General features: G+C 33.4%; 2 protein-coding genes across 2 annotated transcripts in view; both read right to left on the bottom strand.

The window, feature by feature from the left end:
* Nucleotides 1-797: 797 nt before the first annotated feature.
* LOC129752879 (putative gustatory receptor 28a) lies at nucleotides 798-15,045 on the bottom strand. Its single transcript, XM_055748666.1, has 8 exons — nucleotides 15,023-15,045; nucleotides 14,565-14,938; nucleotides 4,175-4,292; nucleotides 3,677-4,099; nucleotides 3,422-3,616; nucleotides 3,164-3,362; nucleotides 995-1,081; nucleotides 798-929 (listed from the first exon to the last, which is right to left on the bottom strand). The coding sequence occupies exons 1-8, from the start codon at nucleotides 15,043-15,045 to the stop codon at nucleotides 834-836; spliced, it is 1,515 nt and encodes a 504-aa protein (XP_055604641.1). The 3' UTR covers nucleotides 798-833.
* Nucleotides 14,966-25,293, bottom strand: part of LOC129754628 (putative fatty acyl-CoA reductase CG5065) — a 76,508-nt gene continuing 66,180 nt past the window's right edge. Inside the window, exons 5-10 of the mRNA XM_055750792.1 lie at nucleotides 25,142-25,287; nucleotides 21,489-21,791; nucleotides 21,121-21,363; nucleotides 20,859-21,010; nucleotides 20,682-20,787; nucleotides 14,966-15,276 (exon numbers count right to left, since the gene is read on the bottom strand). Coding sequence (XP_055606767.1) covers nucleotides 15,174-15,276; nucleotides 20,682-20,787; nucleotides 20,859-21,010; nucleotides 21,121-21,363; nucleotides 21,489-21,791; nucleotides 25,142-25,287 — 1,053 coding nt within the window. The 3' untranslated portion in view covers nucleotides 14,966-15,173. The remainder of the gene's footprint in view (nucleotides 15,277-20,681; nucleotides 20,788-20,858; nucleotides 21,011-21,120; nucleotides 21,364-21,488; nucleotides 21,792-25,141; nucleotides 25,288-25,293) is intronic.

Raw genomic sequence — 25,293 nt, 5'->3', positions numbered from 1 at the left:
GTGGATTCTAGAGTAGTTCCTTATACTTTTTAACCATTCGGTCCAAAAAAGAATCAGAAAAAACCAAGAGTTTATGAGTTTTCAAGTCGAAAATGAAGAGTTTTCGAGGCGCAAAGTGCGCAAAAGGCGCAAATTTGTGCAAAATTATTTTAACCATGTCTTTTCGCATCGTAAATACCCCAAACACACATTAATTTAATAATCTGGCAAAAATAGGCAAGATAGCCCTTTTCATAACCAATACAACGCTGCTAAAGTTTTGCATATCCGAGCTCTAATAACGTAGCTATCATCGAAATAAAGTGCCCGGATACTAAATGATCATAGCCTTAATAAAAAAAATGTAATTATGGCATTAGGAAGTTCGTATTATACTCTAACGATTGACATATTAGGCTAAATATTTTTATTATAATTTTTTCATGTGTGAATCATTATAAAGTGATAAACAAAGATCTTCAAATAACATTTTGTTAAATTTTTAGAACAAAGTTCAATAACTAGAAAAACAGAATTTTTTAAATTTGTTGAGACAACAGCATTGTTGTTTTGTTCTATTTGGCACATTTTTCTAGAACATTTGATATTTTTAAGACATTCATGTTTCGAGACATAGCGAAGGGATCGAGTATCCCCAGGGCCAGGGATCAAGTATCGTCATTCTCCCCTAGAGTTTCAATTCGACTGGAATCTAAGTGAGAAAGCTTTAGATTGGCAAGTTAAGGAATTCGAAGAAAATGGAATTGAAGATTGACTAGGATGAAAAACATTTTTATTTTTCTGTCACACAAGTACCTAAATATTATCGTTATCATGAGCATAGGCATTCCATTTTAGCTCTTAGCAGAAGTAATATTCGAATTCGTTTGGGTCGGAGTCACATCGAACTGGATCAGAAAGACCAAGTACATCGCGATAGCAGCCAGCATCTTAAATTAGACAAATGAATATATGAAACTATTGACTGACTGTTAAACAATATGGCAAAAATTACCGACGCAAAAAGAGGCCAATCAAACTCGAACAGTCCACATGAGAATGATATGTTTCTCATTTTCAGTTGCAGTGAAAATGTAGAGAGCTGAAAACATCATAAAACTTTCAAACCCCTAATAAAGGGTGATACGGTCAAAATTTGGTCAATATCAACTTGACGTATTTCTTTCAATTTTGCATTTAAAAAACCTGAACAACCCTCATTTTGAAGGTGTGTGTGTGTAGAATATTGCTCCTATTTTTATTTTATAATTCACTCTTCAGTTGTCAAAATGCCGTCCAAGGAAGAAGAGCAACGTATCAAAATTTTGCTCGCGCATCGCGAAAATCCGAGCTACTTGCACGCAAAGCTGACAAAATCGTAAAATGTTGCCAAATCAACCGTTACAAATGTGTTTGGGGAACGTTTGTCGACAGCCAGGAAGTCTGGATCGGGGGAAAATCGAAAACCGGAAGCCACTGAGACAACAAAGAGAGTTGCCGGTAGTTTCAAGCGAAACCCTAACTTCTCTCCGAGATGCCGCAAGTAAGCTGGGTTATTTATTTATTTACATAGTATTCCGTCTCACGACATAACTTGACGAACATAATTCCTAAAATTCACTCGGTCCATGGCAACCGTTCTCCAATTTCTCGGGCACCCCACGTTCGCCAGATCACGCTCCACTTGGTCTAACCACCTCGCTCGTTGCGCCCCCGCTCGTCTTGTTCCTACCGGATTCGTAGCGAACACCTGTTTTGCAGGACAGTCATCCGGCATTCTCGCAACATGTCCCGCCCAGCGTATCCGGCCAGCTTTCACCACCTTCTGGATACTGGGTTCGCCGTAGAGTCGCGCGAGCTCGTGGTTCATCCTTCGCCTCCACACTCCGTTCTCCTGTACGCCGCCAAAGATGGTTCTTAACACTCGTCGCTCGAATACCCCGAGTGTACGCAGGTCCTCCTCGAGCAATATCCATGTCTCGTGCCCATAGAGAACAACCGGTCTAATAAGCGTCAAGTAAGCTGGGTGTTTCGTCTACAACCGTGCATCGAGCCAAAAAACGAGCCGGACTATCGACTTACAAGAAGATAGTGACTCCAAATCGCGATAATAAACAAAATACGACGGCCAAAGCGCGATCCCGGAGGCTGTATACGACGATGCTGACGAAGTTTGACTGCGTGGTAATGGACGACGAAACCTACGTCAAAGCCGACTACAAGCAGCTTCCGAGACAGGAGTTTTATACGGCAAAAGGAAGGGGAAAGGTAGCATATCTTTTCAAGCACATGAAACTGTCAAAGTTCGTGAAGAAATATCTGGTTTGACAAGCCATCTGTACCTGTGGCTTGAAAAGCAGCATTTTCATAGCTTCTGGGACTATCAACCAAGAAATTTACGTGAAAGAGTTTTTGTATAAACGTCTGCTGCCTTTCCTGGAGAAACACAGTTGTTCCGTACTGTTTTGGCCGAATTTGGCATCTTGCCATTACGGTAAAAAAGCCATGCAGTGGTACGCCGCCAACAACGTGCAGGTGGTTCTCAAGGACAAAAACCCTCCCAACACGCCAGAGCTCCGCCCAATTGAGAAATACTGGGCTATTGTCAAGTGGAACCTAAAGAAGACTAAAAAAACTGCTAAGGACGAGCAGCAGTTCAAGGCAAACTGGCTTTCTGTGGCGAAGAAGGTGGCCAAGGTGGCTGTACAAAATCTGATGGCAGGGGTTAAGCGTAAGGCCCGGCAGTACGGATCTGGAAAAGCGGAAGCGTAAATGAATATTTTTCCTTAATTTCATGCTAATTGAACTTGAAAAAGAAATTTAATTTGATTTTTTAAATAGACGATTTCACCGATTTACACGCGTTTTCCCTTGACCAAATTTTGACCGTATCACCCTTTAGAGTGAAAACATCAGTAAGAATAATATATAACATAAACAACCATTAATTTCCACGAACTAATTGAAAGGAAAATAAACATAAATTAAAACATAACAGTGCTGTAATTTTTTTTTGTTTAACAGCTATTGCATATCTTTAGGCGATTCCGTACATACCAACTACATTAACACTTGAACATAGTGTTTATATCGCCTTCAGTAATACAAACAAATTTTCGAAAAAAAAAATGACTGCTATGTCAATGCATTAACATAATAAGCAAAAAAGTTTTGCCAAACAAACCTTTTCAATGGCCGCTGTGCCAAAGGTCTTTTGATTTTGTCTTATGATTTGATGTACTATATCGCCCGATTCATGACACGATTCCACTGTGCTTGATTGAACGGATATGATAACCATGATCGATGTCATATAATAGACTATCCAAAAACCATTTGCAGCAGCCAGGAGTTGAAACGGTACAGAAGTAGTATTAAAAGCTCTGAAAAAAAATTATCTAAGTAGTAAAATTCTTGAAACTTTCACTAAAGCGTTGTGTACTTATACAAAGCAAATAATGCAAACACAAGATAAAGAAACATCGTAGCAAAATGTAGCATCAGCTGTATGGAGAACGATCTATTCAGCAACTCTACGCATTCACAAGATTTGTAATGCAAACAGCTTAAAACGTCGACGAATTCATTTATCTCAGAAGTAGATGAATAACGATCCACTCTGAGTCTTCGTACTTTGCTGGAATAAAAGAAGAAAGTTCGAAATGCCTAATATCATCAACAGTTTATTTGAACTTACAGTTGTTTCCGATTCAAATACTTCCACCAGGATTTCAAAGAACTGATCATAGTCTCATTAGTTTCATCCACAAAAACAATCTTCTTTTCATCTTTCAATTGATCTTTGATATTGCTTCGAATCATGAATATTTCATTATATGCTATTGTTGGTGTTTTCGAGTCCAATTCCACAAATTCAACGTCCGATTTTTCGAACAGTAGTTGTTTCAACAACGAGCTTACCAACGTCATTCTGCTTTTAACCGACACAACAAAAGCAACATATTCGACGGTGAATATAAGCGATGTCATGTTGATCAAATAGTAGGAAATGTATAGAACGTTGGAGTCGATCCGTAGCTTGACTGCTAGAAGATAGTAGTACAACAAGGTTACAGCAAGAAGGAATACGTTTTGAGCAGTTGCGATTCCATAATAAAACCTGCAAATAAGATATGATTTCAATATTTAAGATGCAATTTTTCGATGGTCAGTTTCGTCCTACATTTTTGCATACTTAAAGGGTATTTCCACATAAAGATCTCTTCGAACAATGTCGGTTGTTTGTTGAAAAAGTTCTAAAAAGCTCCATTTCTGGTGACGCTGGAAAATGTTTATAACACTGACGATTATTGCTGAAATGTATTTAAATAGTTAGTGAATCGTTTTATTAACAGATGGAATAATGATTTGAATTTAATTTTTAGGATTGAAAAGTGCGCCTAAATTCATGTACTAAACGAATGCGATATTGAACTGACAACATTTCATGGACATGTCATGCTTTTTCAACTTTAGATTTCTACGCCAAATCATCGAAACGTATAAATCAATATATATTTTCATTAAAGTGGAAGAATCAAACATTCATATGCATTGAAGGAAAAATCGAAAATATTTGCAAATATTTGAAATATTTTGGGAGACACTTTTTGTAATAAAAATTAGTGAAACTTATAGCCAAGGTTGCCGAAATCACAGAAAAATCATTAATTTCACAGCAAATTTTCATCACAGAATCTGTGTCACAGAACACAGAATTTTGAAAAATTCACACATTCTACAGAATTTTTGAATTTTAAATGGATTTCCAAAATTTAAAAATTGTTGCCTAGTATAAAACTTAGATTTTTTTACTTTGAATTAAAAATAAATGATCAGATTGCTTAGTTTGAAAAAAAAACCAATCTATATATATAAAAAGCAATTATCTGTATGTTTGTTTGTTTGTTTGTTTGTTTGTTTGTTTGTTTGTTTGTTTGTTTGTTTGTTTGTTTGTCCTCTATAGACTCAGCCATCTTAAAAGCTAGAGGTCTGAAATTTGGCATGGATACTCATTAGGTCCAGGAAGGATGAAAAATGTTTTCAGATTTTTGGATGACCCCTTCTGAAAGGGGTCGTCCATACAAGACAAATAATGTTTTCGCGATATTGACGTTATTTTTCGTCGGATCGTGATGAAAATTTGCACATGGGGGTTTTGAGAGATGGGAAATGGATTTCGGGTGTTGAATTTTGGGTCAGGGGTCGGAAAAAGGGGTCGTCCATATTAACTTTTCAATATTTTTGTGTTATTGACGTTAGTGTACGTCAGATTGGAATAAAAATTTGAGCTCGGATGTTTTCAGGGACGGGAAATCGATTGCCGATATAAAATTTTGTGTAACGGGCCAGCCAAAGGGGTCGTCCATATTCTTTGTTCGCTATTTTTTTTTATATTGACGTTATTATACATCGGATTCAGATGAAAATTAGTACACGAGAGTTTTGAGTGACAAGCAATCGATTTCAGGTATCGAATTTAGTTTGAGGGGCCGGCAAAAGGGGTTGTCCATATCAACTTTTCAATATTTTTTTGATATTGACGTTATTATTCATCGGATTGAGAAGTAAATTTGTACTCGGATATGTTTAGGAACTCGCAATCGATTGCCAGTATCAAATTTTGTGTAAGGGTCCAGCCAAAGGGGTCGTTGATATTATCTGTTCGCTTTTTTGCGATATTGACGTTAATCTACATCGGATTGAGATGAAAATTTGCACATAGGATTTATTAAGGACGAACAATTGATTCCGATTATCCAATTTTGGGTAAGGGGTCGTCCAGATTAACTATACACTGTTTTTTTTGCGATATTGACGTTATTATGCAATGCATTGGTTTGAAAATTTGTACACGGGAGTTTTGAGGGAAGGGCAATCGATTTCAGAGATCAAAGTTCGTAAAAGAGGCCAACCATCGAGTCGAAATTTATACATGGGGGATGGGACGGTCAATTGGTTTCTGATTTCAATAATTGTATAAAACGACAAAAAAAAGGGTCTTCCATATTAACTATAAAATTTGTTTTTGCAATAATTACGTGAGTTTGCATCGCATCGAGACAAACATTCATATACGGGTTTTTTTTTAATTCCTGATTTCAAATTTAGTAGCAAACGGTTGAAGAAGTGATCGTACATATAACGTGTTAAACATTTTTGCAACTATTGCATCTGGAAAATGCCTGGCAATTGACATTTATTTAAACTGTTCATGACATATTCTAAATTGAAAGCGAAACGGAGTTCGTATGGGATCAGCTAGTTAATCATAAATTTTCAATGAAATTAAAGGAAATAGCATAAAAAACCATCACAGCATTTTTGGGAAAAGTTACAGAAAATCAGATTTTTTTTTTCAAAAACACAGTATTTTTGTCAGCAACCTAGCTTTATCTTTAAAACACATTTCACGCGCTTGTGCCGCTTTTGATTTTAATCCGTTCTCGAATTAAAAATATCCAAAATCATCAAAAAAAAAAAAAAGAAAAAAAAACCTAACATGTTTTATGTAGTTTTGAATATAAAATTTGTTGATGGATAAAGTAAAAATTCGAACAACTTTTATAAAATAACTACCTAATTACAAATATTTGAATTGATATTTTTTCTCAATTTGTCAAATATGAAGCCAACAAATACTAATAATAATAATTGTGTAGAAAAAGAGAATTTGTCTATATTTAATGGAGTTGATTTAAGAAGCGATCAAAACAGTCGCAAAAGAGCGAATTCACGTCATAAAAAGCAAACTTATTTATTTTACGACGAAACTTTTACATTTTTTAACAAAAATTATATACATAGATCTTCTTTGAAAATTCCGAGAAGATTCTGAAACATTTAATAAAAATTAAATAAAAGAAATCGGTTGAAATCCAGTTGAGTTACAACAGCGCGAATGAGTGAATTCACATCACGAAATTCGATTTTTGTTTAAATTTCTAATTCGATCATTCGATCTAATGCTCCGAAAGCTGTCTTGAATTTCCAGATGGTCGGATTTTTACAAATCGAACATAATTTGGTAGGGGAGAGTGGGGTAACGTGGGCCATGGGGAAACGTGTTCCATGGGGAAACATGGGCCACTCTAAATATCTCAGCTGTGTGTTGAGATAAAAATCTTAATCCAACTGTCATCGTCGTCGCTTTGCTTAAGCATGTTTTTCTATATGTTGTTGACTTATGTACGTATCATAGGCATATTTTATTTAACTAGCCTAGAAAAATGTACTTACATAAATAAAAAAGCACCCACAAATTGCAACCGTGGGAGACGTAAAGCACATAATAAAAATATGCTCATACGCTTATGATCCTAGTTTTGTCATGATCTTTCACGTGGAAAAGGAATTTTTGATGAAACATCAGTAAGTCACACAAACGCAACCAATTTGCAAATCATAGCTTGTGGGGAATCGTGGGCCACATTTTGTGGGTATCTTGGGCTACCTATACAGTGAGCGAAATAAGAATAGCACCACTATGTGTTTTGCTTGTTAAAATATGAATGTTTGAAAATCACCAAAATTTTTTTCTATAAATTGTTTTGAATTGTTTAACGGATAAATCAAGCATAAGTTAACTTTTTTTGGACGTTGCAATTGGCGTTGAGGACCAAAACTATGGAAAAAGGGTGCGAAATAAGAATAGAACCACTTGTGTTTTTTCAACAAAAACAAGATTATTTCTAAAAATTTACTGTGTAAAAGTGAATAATAATTAGAGATGTACCGAATAGTGGTATTCGGCGAACGGCCGAATACCGAATATTGACCTTTTCAACTATTCGGCCAAACGAATATTCGGCCGAATATTCGGTTGAATATTCTATAGAGTTTTCAATGAAAAAACCTAAAGCGATTATTTCAATGCATTCTATTTCTTCCATATTAATGCCCCTCATGTTTTTAAGTCGATTATTTTAAACCAGATGATACTATCGGATGATACATTTATTACTAGATATTTTTTAAGTAGGGGTCTTCCTGATTTTTAAAATCTCATCAATAACTGAAAAGACATCAGGTGACTAGTCGCTTTTACGGCGTTTATCACCAAAGAGATTGGGTTCCTGTGAAATCTGGTATAAAACATGTCGAAACAGGTGCCAATTTATGTGAAATTTCTTCTCTAATATTGAATTAGATGAAGGTCGAATTTGAGCAAGATATCTTTAAAATAGTTGTTGAAAAGATAGATGATCTTTAACCTTAAGCATACCATACTTACAACCACACGTATTCAGAGGATCAGGCAGTCAGAACGATTTTTGAAAAAAAAGGCAAAATTTATGTACCTACATTTTGAAATTTTCGAAAAATTGATTACAAAATTTAAAAAAAAAATAAGTTTTTTATTTGACTTAGCAAATAATCTGAATAAACTCGAGCAAAGTAAGGGGATACTTCCCAATATCTGGAATTCCCGTCCAGATTTGACTTATCTGGATTCTTTACTGGATTTATGGCCAAGCCTGAATATATCCAGAAAATCTGGAATAAACTATAATCAAAGTATAAAGCGATACCGTTCAGCATTTTCTTGTACGATCTACAGTGAAAGATATGCGGATATACCTTAGATGTTTTGCTGAAACCATAAGTTTTTAATGATTGTGTAGCTTTTACAACTTTACTTTTGTGTATTTTATAAATTATCAAAAATTATGTGAAAAATTTACAAGTCTGTAGTAGATATTCGGCCTATTCGGCCTATTCGGCCGAATACCAAGCTCAGCTATTCGGCGAGCCGAATATTCGGCTTAACGGTTTTTTGACGATATTCGGCGCCGAATATTCGGCCGACCGAATATTCGGTACATCTCTAATAATAATGCTTCTACGAATTATCTGAATAGATAACTGTATTTAAGAAGTTTTCTAGAATTAAAAAGATTTTCGATTTAAAATGGTGTTTTGAGAGATGCTCTTCTAGAACTAAGGAATTTGATATTTGAGCTGTAATTCTTTACCAAACTACTTATTTTCTTCATTAAAATGACGTGAAATGATGAATCAAACATTTTCGGTTTATTTTAAATCAGAAAAAACAGGTTGGTATTCATAAACTTAGATTTTTTTTTCAATAAACATAACTTTTTCCAGTTTCAAGTCATAGATGGCAGCACTATCTTGCCGTTAATACCAAATTAAGTCTCAATATTGATTTTTCAGGTTTATTTAGGGCCCATATTCATCATTTCGATGTAGTTTTCCAACACAGTTTTGTTGGAGTTCACGCTGCAGAAATCTTTTCCGGATTAGCAAAAAAGAAACACCAGCACAAGAATATAACACCACCAAAATTCCTGCACATCTCAACTTCCGATTCAATTTCAAATCATACCAATAATACTGCTAGTGAACCGGTTCATCAAGCTCCATCGGAAAGTACAAAATTATTTTGATTATCGGTCCAAGAAATTCACTTTTATGGGTTCATGATGAAATTCTTATTTTTTGAAATTGTGATCTTAGAATTTCCAAGGCGGTCACACGGTACCAAGTACTTATTTCTTGACCAAAATCATCCAGCACACCTGAATTAATCCCAGATATTCGAAAACGGGAATCAATTTGGTTTAAATGTAGGATAGTGCTGCCATCTATTACTTGAAACTAGAGAAATAGCGTTTGACTATTTAAAAACATTTGTATTTTTGGATTTGAAGCCTGTTTTTTATTCAAATTCAACATCAAATCTATGTTTCGTCAATTTGCATCATACTTATGAATGATAATGAAGAAATAAAGCAATTTGATAAAGTATTATAGCTCAAGTATCAAATTCCTAAACGCTAGAGGAGCATCTCTTGAAACACCCTTTTAAAACCTTTGAAAATCTTTGAAATTCTAGAAAACTCCTTAAATACAGTTATCTATTCAGATAATTCGTAGAAGCATTATTATTCACTTTTACACAGTAATTTTTTAGAAATAATCTTGTTTTTGTTGAAAAAACACAAGTGGTTCTATTTTTATTTCGCACCCTTTTTCCATAGTTTTGGTCCTCAACGCCAATTGCAACGTTCGAAAAAAAATAAACTTATGCTTGATTTATCCGTTGAACAATTCAAAACAATTTATGAAAGAAAATTTTGGTGATTTTCGAACATTAATATTTTAACAAGCAAAACACATAGTGGTGCTATTCTTATTTCGCTCACTGTATGTTGGTGTTTTCATACACATTCAAAACTTTAAATACGTTTTTCCTATCTGCAAAGTTTTCCTATGCCATATAAAGGGCTGTGAAAAATAATTTGACCATTTTTCCAATGCGATAGAGACGAACATAAATCCTACAAATGGAATTTTGCCGAAATGTTCGCGAACCATGTTTAGGAACTATTCGATCATACACAACTCTCTTTTTTATTTCTTCATCTGAAATTTCTTTAAAAATCTAAATGAATTATGAAATTTCAGTTTTGGGTCAACTCATAAACTTTGCAAGTTATCTAGTCAATTTGGATTTTGTTGTCCACGTTTCCCCACAGTTTTTCAAAATCCAAAAAAAAACTTTTTTTAAAACAGTCAGAACTAAAGCTTAGTTCTTTTAGAAATGGGACAGTTACGAATGCGTCTATCTCAAAAACCATTCGTTTGATCAAAATACTTTCTATGAAAGAAATGAAGGTATCCATATGATAATTCATGGAAAAATTTGAAAAAAATTATTTATCGTTTTTTGCAAGAAAAATCTTTACTTTATTCTTGGTACCTCCTATCGCATGGCGCACACTTTTTTCAGTCATGATATTGTTCAGTTTTTTCATTTTTTACTCCGTCCAATCTGTATGCTAGGTGGCTGCATCCTCTCCCTTCAATTTGAACTACATTTTGGTCCAATACTTTTCTTTTAAAAGAAACTAAGGGCAACTAAGTGGATAAAGTTGTTTCAAAATTGACAAAACTTGATTATTTCTGAGCCACTAAAAAGAGTTTTTAATGGAATTTCTGCTAACCAAATCTATCAAAAACGAAGTAAAACCATTATGAGATTAATATTTAAGTATAATCGGTTAGTATAGATCGTAGGTTGCGAAGGGTACACACAAGATGACTGACTCTTTTTAGACTTTTAAAACAGCAAAAATCAGTGTTTTTGTTTGGAAAATTGTTTTTTTTTTCCTATAGGAGCAGAACCTCTGCAAATCATTATATTTTATACAAAAAATCAGCAAATAAATACTTTAATATGCTAGGGACCTTACCACGAGCAGACATGTTATGGGATTCAAACTCTGGAATTTGTTTGATATAGGGGTTTTCAAAGTTTTGTTGTCCTTCAGAAATCACCTGTCTCATTGCCTCGGTACCAGCTTTACAGCTCACGAGCTCTAGAACTAGCAAAAATTTATTGTTCGAGGTTAGGTTTGAATGATTCATAATTAGGCAACACTGTCAGCTTATCAGAGAAAAAATTGTTGGACATTTCAACGATCTACACTTAGTTTTTCGTTTATCTAAAATTTAAAATTCTGGTCTGAGACGTGTCTTCCCTGATGACCCTTAACAGTAGTTGCCAATCATGTGTTTCACTACAATGCTTGATTTGAACTTTGTGGACATTTTAAGTGTTTTCATACGTTTTCCATCTTTGAATAATCAATGATTTTGTCAGCTTTCCATTTGATAATGATGGTTTTTAAAGGAAACTGTGCAAGATTTTTTTTTCTTTTTTTCTTGCATCGTAAATATATCAAAAACGCATAAATTTAAAATTTTGGAAAAAATAGGTCGCTAATTAATTTTCACAGGCAACAAAATTCTGTCAAAATTTTAAATGTCCGAATACTAGTAAACGAGCTTTTAGAAAAAGAAAGTGTCCCATGTCTAAAAGAACTAAGCTTTATATAAAGAAGTTATGAAACAAAGAAAAAAAGTGACCCATGATACCCCACTCTCCCCTACCTTTTTTCAATGATTCATAATTTAAAAAAAAAAATCATAATTATTGAGAAAAAAAAAATAAAAAAAAGTTTTTTTTGTGAATATTCAAATGTAGATTGTGAGAAAAAATAGTAATTTTAACGCACGATTCCTCAATATGTAAGTGCGAGTTAGTATAAGGGAAATGTTAGAAAAAGATACTGGAAATTTAAGATTGATGAAGTCGGAAAAGCATAATATCACTTTAAAAAGTGTACAAATAATTTGAAGCCTGTAAAGAATTATTCAGAATCTTTTGAAATTTCGTGATGTGAACTCAATACTCTGTTCACAACCCTGATGTGTTTAAATTTAAAGTGAATTCACGCCACAACTTTAAAGAGACATAACTTTGTTTGCTGATGTTTAATCAGAAAGCTACGTTTATCAAATTGTGGGTAATTAATTCGTTTACAACTTGTTCTAAGACAGGGGTGAGCAACCTTTTGATGCAACGGTCCAATTTAAATTTGAAATTTTTTCGGCGGGCCGCACTCAAAAAATAAAACTTTTTAAAAGTTAGTAGCTTTACGTCATACTAATTTTATAACGACAAATTTTTAACGAAACCACAACTGAAAAAGGGAAAATAAAACGAATTCATTCGTTTAAAGAAAACAGAAATAACATCTTTTTTTTAAACAAGGTGTACAATACTAGCCGGTACATCACAAATCTTTATTATTTATGTCTTTTTTAGTTTGTAAAAACCTAGATACCTAGAAACCTGGAAGTTTTCTTACAAATAAGATTTTGTCCTCGGAGACCCGATCTTTTTGTACAAACAATGAAAAAACTTGTTGCAATGTTGCATGTTGAGCAAAGTTGTCAAGATCACAGAAATTTTCATAATTTCACAGATTTTAAAGCCAACTTTGTCAAATTACAGTTTACATTTTGGTCCTAGAAAATTTTCCTAAGTGGCATGGATTTTCTTATTATTATTTAAATTCCACTGGGCTAGGTTTCTATAAGCTGATTCATGAGAATCTTTTTACTTCAATAATGTGAAATTTTCAAGTAAAATGACTCGATTTATCATTTTATCAACGTTGGGCATGATTTTTCTATGAAACTTCTTAAAATGGCATCACAGATAATCGTCACACACATTTTGAGACAAATCACCAAATTACAGATATTGTTTTTGTCGAGAATGACGAAAATTCTTGAAATATTTAAGAACAGAAATATGTCACTTGGTAATGGTTTTAATTTTTTCAGTATTTGAGTGCTAACATTCATATTGATGAAATAAAGAAAAAAATTTAAAAAAATAATCTGCTAAGCATATTTTTCATACAATTTTATATTTGTCTGGAACAAAAAAACTAGGACTTAGAAATGCCTGGAATCATCTGTATCTTTACGATTTTTTGTTTGCTCTCCCGACTCGCTTTCATGAATTTGAATTTAAAAATGGTATCTAGTTGAATAATTAGGGAAAAATGAAATCTGAACAAAAAACTTGAATGTGTCTTTTTGCCGATATGCAATATTGCGTCAATGCCTTTAAAAGAACTCAAAAAATGGTAATGCTCGAAAAAGTTAACAATCTGAATGATTGTGGACAACAACTACTGCAAACAAATGCATATTTTTTCAAGAAAACATAACTAGATCTTTTGACATATCATTGTTTGATCAAAAAAAAATCATTAATTTAATACAATTTGAAAAAAGATTTGCACAAACATGTCTCGAGGGCAGCAAGGTTGCTCATCCCTGTTCTAAGACATTGATATTCTATTTCGTCAGGGAGAACAGGAAATTAAGGTGATATGTACTGAAGTCGAAAATGATCAATTCTAGCGTCCCTAAAGTAATTGAACACAACACAAACACAATAATTTTTAGTGGTCGAATCATACTAAATTAAAAAAAAAGATTGCGACCGTTTGCTACTATTTTTTTATATTCTACAGTATTTTTTTTTACTTCTAGAGTGATAACAGTTCAGAAAAGTCCGGAAAAGTGAATTCCCGTGACGATGGAATGTGTCTAAAGGATATCAAAGAGTATTAAAAAAAGTTGAGTGTTTTATGAACACTTTCTAGAACAAAATAAGGGTCGAAGTTTATCGCAGGAAAAGTTACCTGTGTTATAATATTTTTGAACAGGATTTTTAACAAAAAAAAGTTTTACAAAGTTTTTTTTTGAAAAATATTATCCTATATTTTTCAAAAATAACTTTGTATAACATTTTTTTGTTAAAAATCCTGTTAAAAAATATAATAACACGGATAACTTTTCCTGCGATAAACAGGTTTGTGACAAAAAAATAAACATAATTTTGTCGAGACACCAATTCCTTCTCACCAGACAAATAATTTTCTTTTTAAGGTCATTTGAAAAAAAAAATCACCCAAATTGACTTCATCAAATATGTTTGTTCTGACTTTGTAGAAAATAAGGAAAACCATTTCCACGTCGAATGCTGAAAAATGGCTATAATCACGATTTTCGTATTTTAAGCTGTTTAAATTTGCACAGAAAAGGTATAGAATTATGAAAAGAAAATCTCTAAAATGGTGCTCAAAAAGTATTCGAAATGACGACATAAACCACGATAAAGATGTAGAAAATTAACAGGCATTCAACCGCAAGATATTTTTCAATTTATCTTTATCTAACAACGTAGATCATACCCATCGCCAGTCCATTAATGATGTGAATTTGTAAACCGTAGCGCAAAATTCCAGAATCCACTTGATGCAACAAATTGGACCATAATGAGGGATCGCTGTTGACGTAGATGCAATAACCAAGAAAACTGTAAACGACTATTAGATAAAGCAGGCTCCAAACGGAAATTCCAGGTGAAGAACGTCTTATGCTTTGGGGCCACAAACCGGCAAATTTAGCCATGTAGTAAAGAGGCAGGAAGTCAAATTGGTCTTGTTGTGACGAATCACCGACCTTTGATGTAGTGAGTTTTGCCATTCCGCTGTTCGGTTGAATGATAACTGAAGCTGCTTCAAGGGTACTGCACAGTTTCGTATCATCGCAGGGCTGGTGATATCTTTTGAATAGTGAAATATTAATGAGATGATTTATGATACGTTTATTGACGTGCGTGTCAATTACTATTTATTCGATACACTACGCAGCAAAAGCTGCCGCTATCATTATTCATATAAAACTTCCAAAAACTGCTGATCAAATATACAAACGAAAGGTGGTAACACTAAAGCTGACATACACTCTATAACATATACTAACAATGATTTGAAGATGATTTATTGCACTGAATTGAGCTAGAATGCGGTCGCAAACATTTTGTTGAAGACCCATAGACCGACGTAGTACAGGAAAGCTCCGTAGATGATGGTTTTGCAAAACTTATCGACAAACCACATTCTGTAAGTAGAAAGAGAAACATTAGATTTAAACTTAAATTATTGTTGACAATTATCTACAACATATGATTATTTCTTTTTTTATCTTATGCTGAAATTGAAATAGAATTTATTTGTTCCATTACAGAGTCATTTTAGTTATTTTCAAGTTAATATAACACTTCAGCAAAGTAAAGCAAAGAGCACAGTCTATAAAATTTATAAGGTTTTAGATACGGAAGAGCAGAAAAATTGTTTCAAATCGAAAACATGAGATTATTTCGCCAAAAAAATCATGCTAAATTGTTTGGGGACTCCCAGTTCACTTTTACACAGTACAATTGTGTCAATTTCAATGCCTGTAACATGGAAAATCAAAATTTTTGGATTTTGCCAATAACTGCGTTGCTGGTTTCGAAATTCTAATTTAGCTAGAAAAAATAAAAATACCAAAAGTCCATAAAAAATGTGAAGATAGACTTCTACAACCATTTTACTCCTGGCCATCACACAAACTCAAAACACAAAACAAATCGGAATCAAAGTTTCAAACCAATGCTATTCCCGGTAAGTCATTCATGAACCATTCAAAATTATGTTCTTTATTCTTTACAAAGAATTTGCTTGAAAATTAATTTAAAGCAGTCTAGTTTACAAATTTGAATCAATATTTCCGAATCACCAGCAAACGAATACGATTTAAAATTTCGGATAAAACCGGAATGTAAACCTTCTACCTTAAGAACGAATGCATATAAAAAAATACATAAAATATAACACCTGATTAAAAAAAAAATTATCCCAATCTATATCAGATCAGGTCAAAAATCAACCAAAATTAAAGAAGACGCAGATTTACACAGCTTATTTTGACTTATTTTGGAGCGCTGAGTGCTTATCTACCAGCTTTTGTTTTCGAGATATCTTTTGAAAAAAAAAAAAGGTAAAACTCATTAAATAAATTTGTACACTTTTTTGGCAATACTGTAGTAGAAATAATACGGAAACATAATTTTTGACTCTATGACTAAATTTTAAAGAAGATTAAAACTAAATTGAATCTTGGATATTTCTCAAAGCATGAGTCAAATTGTTTCGCAGTCTTCAAAAAAGTTGTAAAAAGCGGACTTCAGTTTTCATGTAAGTTCATTAGTTTTACAGCCACTTTGAAAATATTGCAAAATATCAAAAAGTTTGACTATAAATTTCGGTAAATTTTTTTAAAAATCAAATCAAAATATTAAGTTGGAAAAATAAGTTTTTTAATATTTTTTAAAATAAAAACGTCAAACCACTTAAAAACAAATTTATAGAATTTAATTGATATCTCAAGGGAACAGTACTTTAGTGCTTATTTTTTAATGATTGATTTGGTAGATTTTGGCGTCCTGAATTTATATCTTTCGTCAGATTTTATCTAAAAAAAGGTTTAATTTTATTTAACAAATTTGTTGAAACCTACAAAACGATTTGATTTTTACTTTAAAAAACTCAATTTGGTATAAAACCTTAAATAAACATTCCTTAAAACTCACGTAGAATAGGGGAGAGTGGGGATACTTGATCCCCTTTTCTTATTTTCACCATATCTTTTTGGAAAAATTTAGCAACTCGCCGTCTTTGACATTTTCTGTCAGCTTGTAACTTCAAGTTTCTATGCTCCAAAAATTAGAACGATACTTGAACCCGTTGATGAACTAGAAGCATTTTCGTGGGAGTGAAAAAATTGCGATTTTTCTGAAGTTAGGGGAGACTTTATCCCCTATTGAAGGAGACTTGATCTTTTATTTAGGAACCCTTGTATAAAAATCAAACAAAACCCCAAAATAGAATGTTAATTGACTATTTTGGTCATGTTTGTTCTCATTTCACAATTTATAGCAGACTTAAAAAGAAAATTCTATAACTTTGTCTCAACGCTAATAACATTGCATACTTAAAGGCGCTATTTTTTATAATTAAGAGAAAATTAATTATTTTTGCTCTTTTCTTCAGAAAATTGTTTGATAAATATTAGTTTTTGGATAAATATTAATAATTTCGTAATCAGCCATCATAACGATCAATTCAGAAGAAGAATATGCCGTTTGGAAGGGGGATCAATTGTACCCAACTCTAGGGGATCAATTGTATCCATAATCAACATTTTAGAAAACTTTTTCTGAAAAAAGTTGAGAGTTTTCCATTGCTTTGAAAATATGGCATTATGAAGTTCATTTTACGCTCGAACGATTGATACATTGGAACAAATATTCTTTTCATAATTTTCCCATGTAAGGAACATTTTAAAGTGATGAAAAAAGATCTTCAAGTTACATTTTGTGAAATTTTTCAAACAAAGTTCAATTACTCAAACAATTATTTTGTTAAAAATTTTTAAACTACAAACATTGATATTTTGCTCATTTTGGCATATTTTTCTAGAACATTTGATCTTTGTAAGACATTCCAGTTTCGAGATATAGCTAAGGAATCAAGTATCCCCAGGGATCAAGTATCCTCATTCTCCCCTACAGAATTAGGAAATCAAACAATAAGAAAACTTCTATCATTTTTGTTTTTGCCAATAACTTGTGGTCTTGAGGAAAGTTTGTTGTAATGTTTTAATTTTTTTTTTCAAAAAGTGTCTTTCTTAATTTTTTTTAACTTTTTTTAAATTTTTTTAAATGATTTTAACTTTTTTTTTAAATTATTAAAAAACAAATGCTTATAGCAAAAAAATCATTGCATATTTGGATTCATGGCATTCAGAGTGATCAAAAGTAGCTCTTGAATTATTTGTACCTCTGAAAAATGTGGCTTTGTGTAACTTTTCAAAACCCATCTGAATGTGGAGTTGAGCATTCAAATAAAAGAACAAATACAAAACATTAAATTTAGGTTGAAATTGGTTTTTTGAAGAATAATATTGATATCAGCATAACATTTGTACTACTAACTTGTTGATAAAAACTTCTTAATGAAAACCCATTCTTAAGACAAGGTAGTGGCTCTGTGTGTCAAGATTTTGAATCTCAAATCTACAGAACTTTTATTATCTTATAAATCATAATCAATTACGAATTAAGTTTCGCCAGAGGCGAGCCAATTTTTTGACATGTTTGTTTGTTAACAATTTTAGTTCATCCTTAATTTAATTAACAAACCGAAGAAGTTTGTAAAAAACTGTTGACGGTTCCTATAAGGTGTTACAACTTCAGTGTTTGTGTGTTTGCTTTAACTTAGCTGCTTAGCAGTTCCACAGAAGAAACAAAAATGGTGTTGATTTTTCAGTACAAAATATTCAATTTTCCCATACAAACAAAAAAGTTCGAACTTACTCATGTAAACGTTACTTAAAAATTCTGCAAAAAAAAAAAAAATCAGTTTTGAACCAAAACGAGCTTTTTAGACCCCAGCCTTTGAGAAATTAAAAAAATACCCCAAATCGACTCAGTCTAATATGGGGTTACCATATCCCGCTGCACCAAAAAGAGTACATTGAGATCATTTATCCAAAAAATCAGGAGAAATGATAAACAGTAGAACCCCGCTAATCCGAACTCCAGTTTTCTGAGCTCCCGCGTTATCCCAGTCATCAGGTTGACACAAGATATTTATCGAGCTTTGCGCCCGGATGGTATGCAAAAGTATGTACAATAGAACCCTGCTTACCCGAGTCAGTCGGTGGAAGGACCACCTCGGATAAGTGAAACCTCGGATTAAATGAAATACATTGACAAACCCTATTCTTTTGCTCTGGTATTGCATATCATTCAGGTGTATGGCTCGTTTCTTCTTACATGGATTTCATTTTCCTATTTAATCGACGTTTCTGACTAATTTAGATTCTGAGCTTGCTGAAAACGTCAATTTATTAGCTCAACAAAATATTGCGGTGATGAAACACATTTTTACATGGATTTAAGATAAAAATGGTGGCTTGGGTAACGCGGAAGTTCGGATAACCAGAGCTAGGATAAGCGGGGTTCTACTAACATATTTCGTGCTATCTACGGTAGCACCGAGATATTTAAATTTAATCAAATACTGTTAGTGTCTTGGAGGTAATGTGACTTACATGACAATAATGAATTTTCGTATAAAATAATTTTGTACTATTTCAAAATTTTGTGTGCATATTGATTACTGTTTGCATACTCAAAGGCGCTCATCGTGCTCACTGTTTATAACGACTAAAAATGTATGATTATTAAAACAAAATATTAAAGTAATTTTTTAAAGCTTTATTTCTTTCGTAGTTTTTGCATAAGATGTGAAACAACTTCATAAAATGGAAGAAATACATTGGTTTTTATGATCAAATGTCTTTCAACCAAAAAAGAGTACATTTGGTAAAATTTCATAAAAAGTAGAGTACGCCCATTTCTCGATCGAAAAGGAGTAAATGTACTCTTAAAAGAGTACGTATGGTTTCCCTAACTAATATGCATGTCATAATGGGAAACAAGACTTTTTTAAATTTAAAAAAAATGGAAAAGTCAGATTTTCAGAGAAAACCGACCGACTCTTGCATCACAATCGGTAATAAGTTTGCTTCGAAATTGTGCGCAGTGTAGCAGGAAATATTTGCAAGATTTTGTTTTCAATTTCTCTGAAAATCAAACCTTTTCCGATACTCATTTTTTCGATAAAAATACTATAACTAATGTAAAGTTAAATAAGCAAAAAATAGGCAGCACACAACCAGCTTTTTTGTTGTCGTATTGGTATTCCAAGTCGTAGATTTTTTTTTTGTTTCTAGGCATTACATTATATTCCTATTATCAAAGACGAACTGGTTCTTTTTTAAAAGGGGTGATTTTTTTTTTCAACTCTATATATTGTTCGCATTTTCAATGTTTACACCTTTTGTTCAGCCTTTCAGTAAAACAACATGTAGGTAGTCATTTTATCACAGAAAACAGACATACAAGCTAGCCCACGAAACTTGTGTAAAATTTCCAACGATAGTTTTGAACAATTTTTCTGTTTCTTTTGGCTGGGCCTTTTCGAAAACTGGCCACCTGAAAATTTGATTTGTAACTTTTGAACGGCACAATAGATTGCACTATTTCAAGTCAATTTCTAACGTATTTTTTGAATGTTAGCATTTGAAATTTTACACACTTTTTGAAGATTTTTTGTTCGAGCTTGTACGTCTGTTCTCTGTGATTTTATTAACAACTTTAGTTGAAATAAGATTAATTTTCGAATGTTGTGAAATCAGCCCTATATAATTTAGTTTTGTCCTGTTGGCCTTTCAGTTTTCACAACTGAAATAATTTTTCCAAAATGTGGGGTCGTACAGCTTAATCTAAATTAGCCCTTGTTATTGATAAAATGTCTTCAAATTTATAACGACTAGAATCTCATCAGATGAGAGCTACAGATTCTGTATCTCCGTCTTTCCTAATGTGATTTCAATCAATCAAACAATTTACTTACATTCGCATATGCCTTCTGGCGGCTGGAATGGTGTCATCGGTTTCGTTCAGGATAAACTTTCGAGCACCCATGATACAGTCCTCGAAATATTTTTCTATCACGACTCCTGAAAAGGGTAAATTCGTACAAATTAATGTGTAATTTCCAAAAAAAACACTGCTGCCCGAAATCCCTTACCGTCCGCATCAATTTTAAATTTAACCTTTTCCACGTCGTTGATTTTTTCTCGCAAATGCATAACGGTGGTATTGTCAAAGTCCCACTGATTGTTGGCGTAGTATTCAAGTACCTCGAATCCCTTGGCGATTCTTCGGTGCACACGACAGAGCCTGAAACGATTAATAATGAGCGGGTGGTTGGTAAAATTCAACCGTACACAGCAGCTGAGCAGATTGATGGTAATTGTAAATTTCGCAACATGCTTGCTGGGCGCGCTTACACAGGTTTGTAGCCAAGTACGTAGAGTAAGCAGTCGATAAGCACAGCCGGTAACCAATGGAAGAATAAAGCGGCCAGGTTGTGCTCCCATCTGTGCTTCTTCATATTGCCTCCCGGATACCAGAAGACGCCATTCAGTGGCACTTTGGTGCAAGTGATGGTTCTGCCAAGCTCGATGATTTCCTCCCACGATTGTTTAACCTCAGCCGAGCTTACCAAATGATAAATATTTCGCGAGTAATCCCTGCGGTAATGTGCAAAATAATGAGCATTAATTAAATTAAAATTTCATTCCTGCTCGTTATGCCCGAGCCTGACACGCGGTCGGTCGCTTAGTCGAAGAAGGAAGAGGACCCTAAAAATACTCACTTCCGTCCGATGAAATTCCAGGTGCACACGCATATCGCGCTGACACCGAAATCTACCGGAAGAAAATCGCCGTAGCTCTGGGAGCTGCAGTACATTGATCTCACGACACCTTTTCCGGCGGCAATCAACATTCCGACTGGGCCGTTGATGTTGTCTGTCCACCCGGGAAGCGGCTCACGCCAAGTCGGTAGGACAATCGACGGGCGGAAGATGACGCACGGGATGTCATTCATTGCCTCGACCACGAGAGCCTCGGCCAGAGCTTTGGTGTATGCATACGTGTTGGGGCAATCCCCAAGAATCCTGAAAAAAAGAAATCTTTTAGAAACAGTTTTGAAGTCACAATTGATTTCACCGTGTTGATTGAGCATTCGGCGTTTATGGATGTTTCAAAGAAAAAAAGATTCAGTTTGTTAAAAAAAAAATCTACTGAAGAAATCTGTTAGAACATACATGGAAATTTGAATAAGGTACACCGCGGTAAGTGTGGACGGTTTTTCGTATAGTTCAACTTTCGAAAATCATTGAAAAATCAGCAGTGAAGCAATTTTGATCAAATTACATTTAATGTGATGTAGAACATGTTGTTTACAAACGCTGAAGAGATGAGCTTGATAGAAGCAAAGCGAGAAAAGTTATTACGTAAATTGTTATCGACTGCAGGCTGGTGTCTTCACTTATCCTGCTTTATGGGGTAAGTGTAGACGGAAGATTTTCCCTTTGATTTCTCAGGAAATGTTCAACAAATTTGTGTTTTCTTGGTTGTATACGATATTTTATTGCTCGAACCGTCCAAAATTTTGAAAAAAGTTCATGATACTATACGTAAGACATCTTTCAATGATTATTGTGTGCATGGCCGTAGGAACGGGGGGGGTTTTGGGGGTTAAACCCCCCCCATGAAGGTCTGAAGATGCCAAGTGATATTCGGTACTCAACATAAAATTTGAATTTTCTAATCAAATTTTGATGAACTACGTAAATGATTCAAGAGTAACAATAGAGTAAAAATTTGGACTCCAAAACCTCGAAATCTCATTTCAGGACCACAATTCTACAACAGTTTTTCAAAAAAATTCTCACTTGTTGATAGTAATTGAGTCCCAAATATTGAATCCCAATAAAGTTAGACTAAGCTTACTAGATTGTACGGATTTGGGCCAGATTTTCTCACTCTATTTGCAAAATCGAACGAAAATTTCAATTGAGTTGTTAGAATCATGTATCTTGTCTCCAAATCATTTTTTTTAATCAAATTTTATCAAAAAAACATAAACGATTTTTTGGAAGCCTGATTTTTGTAATGATTCTGAATAGCCTGCTGTGTTTCGAAAAAATTAAAAACAGTATTCCGTGTGTTTTTCTTTTTTATTTCAGAGCAATAATTCCGAAATTTGCCTGCATATTAGACGGATTTTTAAGAAAAACTTGAAACAATATGCCCTTATTTCGCAAGGTTTCAGGATAAAATTGCCTGGATTTGCCAAGCCCGGATACTTGATTCTACATAAGTTTTGCATTTCAATCTAAAATGTGATGAATTTTCCATATTCAAAACTCTGAATTTCGGAATATGAAAAACAATATTCGATATTCAAACCACTTTTAAGATTTGGATCTGAAATTTTTATTCTCAATTTATGTGCAGAGTTGAATCATAAGAAAGTTTCATGAGTCCAGAAATTAAAAATATGTTAAAATTTCGACATTCACAATTTCTATAAAATTTTTCAAGATAAAATACGAATAAATAATTGAAAAAAAAATATATTGAAAACCATAAATTTAAAATAAAAAAAAAAGATTTATGGTCAAGGGTTCTGATACAAATTTCAGTATTTGTTTTCTAATTCATAGGATTTCTTATCCGGAATTTAAATTCAAGCTTAGAATTTGGGTTCAAAATGCAGAATTCAGACTTGGAACTAAAATTCTAGGTTTGTATTCAGATTAAGCTCAAATTTAAGTTTTATGACCAATATTAAAATATCGATGCTAAAATTTCATCAGGGATTCATATTGAAGGAGATTCGAGTTTCATAACATTGATTCTTGATTCAAAATAAAAACTTTAAATTCACCAAAGTCAGATTTGAAACACAAACCTGATGAAATGATAATTTTTGAACTTGTTTTAATCCTTATGTAAAAATTCATTTGGAATTTTTTTTACAAAATTTACATAGATTGCAGATTCTTCAAAATCAAATGTTCTAACTAAGTCTTAAATTTTAATCGAGTTTACAAGAGCAGTAAAAAAAAATTATTTGAACCGCAAACCTTATTTTTTACTTTTATTTCTGAATATTTGATACATTTTCACTCAATGCTTAAAATGATTATGCTTATGGTTCAGAAGAATTAGCTTGCTTCTGAATAAAGTTTCAAAATCCTTTTTTTTTGTTTCGATTCTCGATGCAGTTGGCGCACCAGATATTGGAAAACCTATCTGGAACAACTGTGATTGATGTTTACTCTTGTGCTCGAACTCACGGAAATCAGCTCAGGAGGCAACTGATTTACCAACTGAACTATATCACAAGTACCCATATTTTTGAAAGCTTCATAAACCAAATTGGCTTCTCTTTAAAAAATAAACAACTTTTAATGCAAAATAACTTTAATCTGAATAATTTGCACTAAGTACATATACAATTTTTCACTTGTGTAGGCATTGTTTAAGCAAAAATGTTATTGGGAAAAATTTGTCATCAAAACCCCCCCTATGAGCCGGTTCTTCCTACGGCCCTGATTGTGTGTTATTTATGTTGCAACTCACGAGATCCGATTTTATCAAAAACACAGAACAAACAAGTACTTTACCCAGCTTTCATGATCCGAATGCTAAATATAGCTAAATTCTATTGGACGAAGGACAGAAAATTGAAAAAAATGTGTCAACATCAAGTCTTCTTAAAGCCGTCCACTCTTACCCCAGGTAGGGTTTGGAGACAAAGTTTTAGATTTTTGTAAATAAACTCTTTTTTCTTCATTTTTAACAGCCATTTCTTTTCCTAACTGGTTGTTTGGAAAGTAAGGATTGTTTCAATGTGGAGTTTGTCGCCATGAGCCAGCTAGTTTACGAGAAATTTGCAATAGAAAAAGATGCACATCAACTCGACATCGTAGTTGAAAATAGAAAATTCCCAAAAAGTCGCTGTAAACATCCGTTATTGTCTGAATCGTATCTTTTTCACCGTTATTGGATAGATCACAAGTAAATTGAACATTCTGCATTAAAATTTGAAAAAATAATGCTCACCACCTATTGTTTTAATAGCCATCGTCCACACTTACCCCGCGTCCACACTTCCCGGTGTACCTTAAGTAAATTATTATACTACTGGGGATAAAAAGTTAAATTCATCCTCATAATGCCACATATTAAACTGCGTATCGTGGATAAGTAAACGCCTGAGTTTATACTATCAATATAATGATCGACAATGTTTTGTGTTTCTGACTATCCTTGCATTGACAAGGCATGGGAATTCAGATAAAACAGATCAAAACGATTAAAATGCGGTCAATGATTTGATCATTGCCCGCATTTATGTTGTCCGATTGGTAATTTATCTACCCTTTTTAAAATAATGCTCAGATTTTATAGTATCAAGAAAAATTTAGGCCTGATTCATTGCGCTCATACTTACTTTCTGGTCATGCCATCGACCACGTCGTCCTCCAACCATTCAATGGCTTTGATAACCTTATGTGGATCTGCCGGTGGTGGATATGGTTTCTCCTCCAGGAATTTTACATTCAAATGGCAATATGATGTGGAGACATAACCAAACATCTAGAA

Source organism: Uranotaenia lowii, chromosome 3 (assembly GCF_029784155.1).
Source record: "Uranotaenia lowii strain MFRU-FL chromosome 3, ASM2978415v1, whole genome shotgun sequence".
NCBI classification, from domain to species: Eukaryota; Metazoa; Arthropoda; class Insecta; order Diptera; family Culicidae; genus Uranotaenia; species Uranotaenia lowii.
Note: the sequence above shows the minus strand (reverse complement) of the source record. Positions and strands in the feature narration are given on the sequence as shown.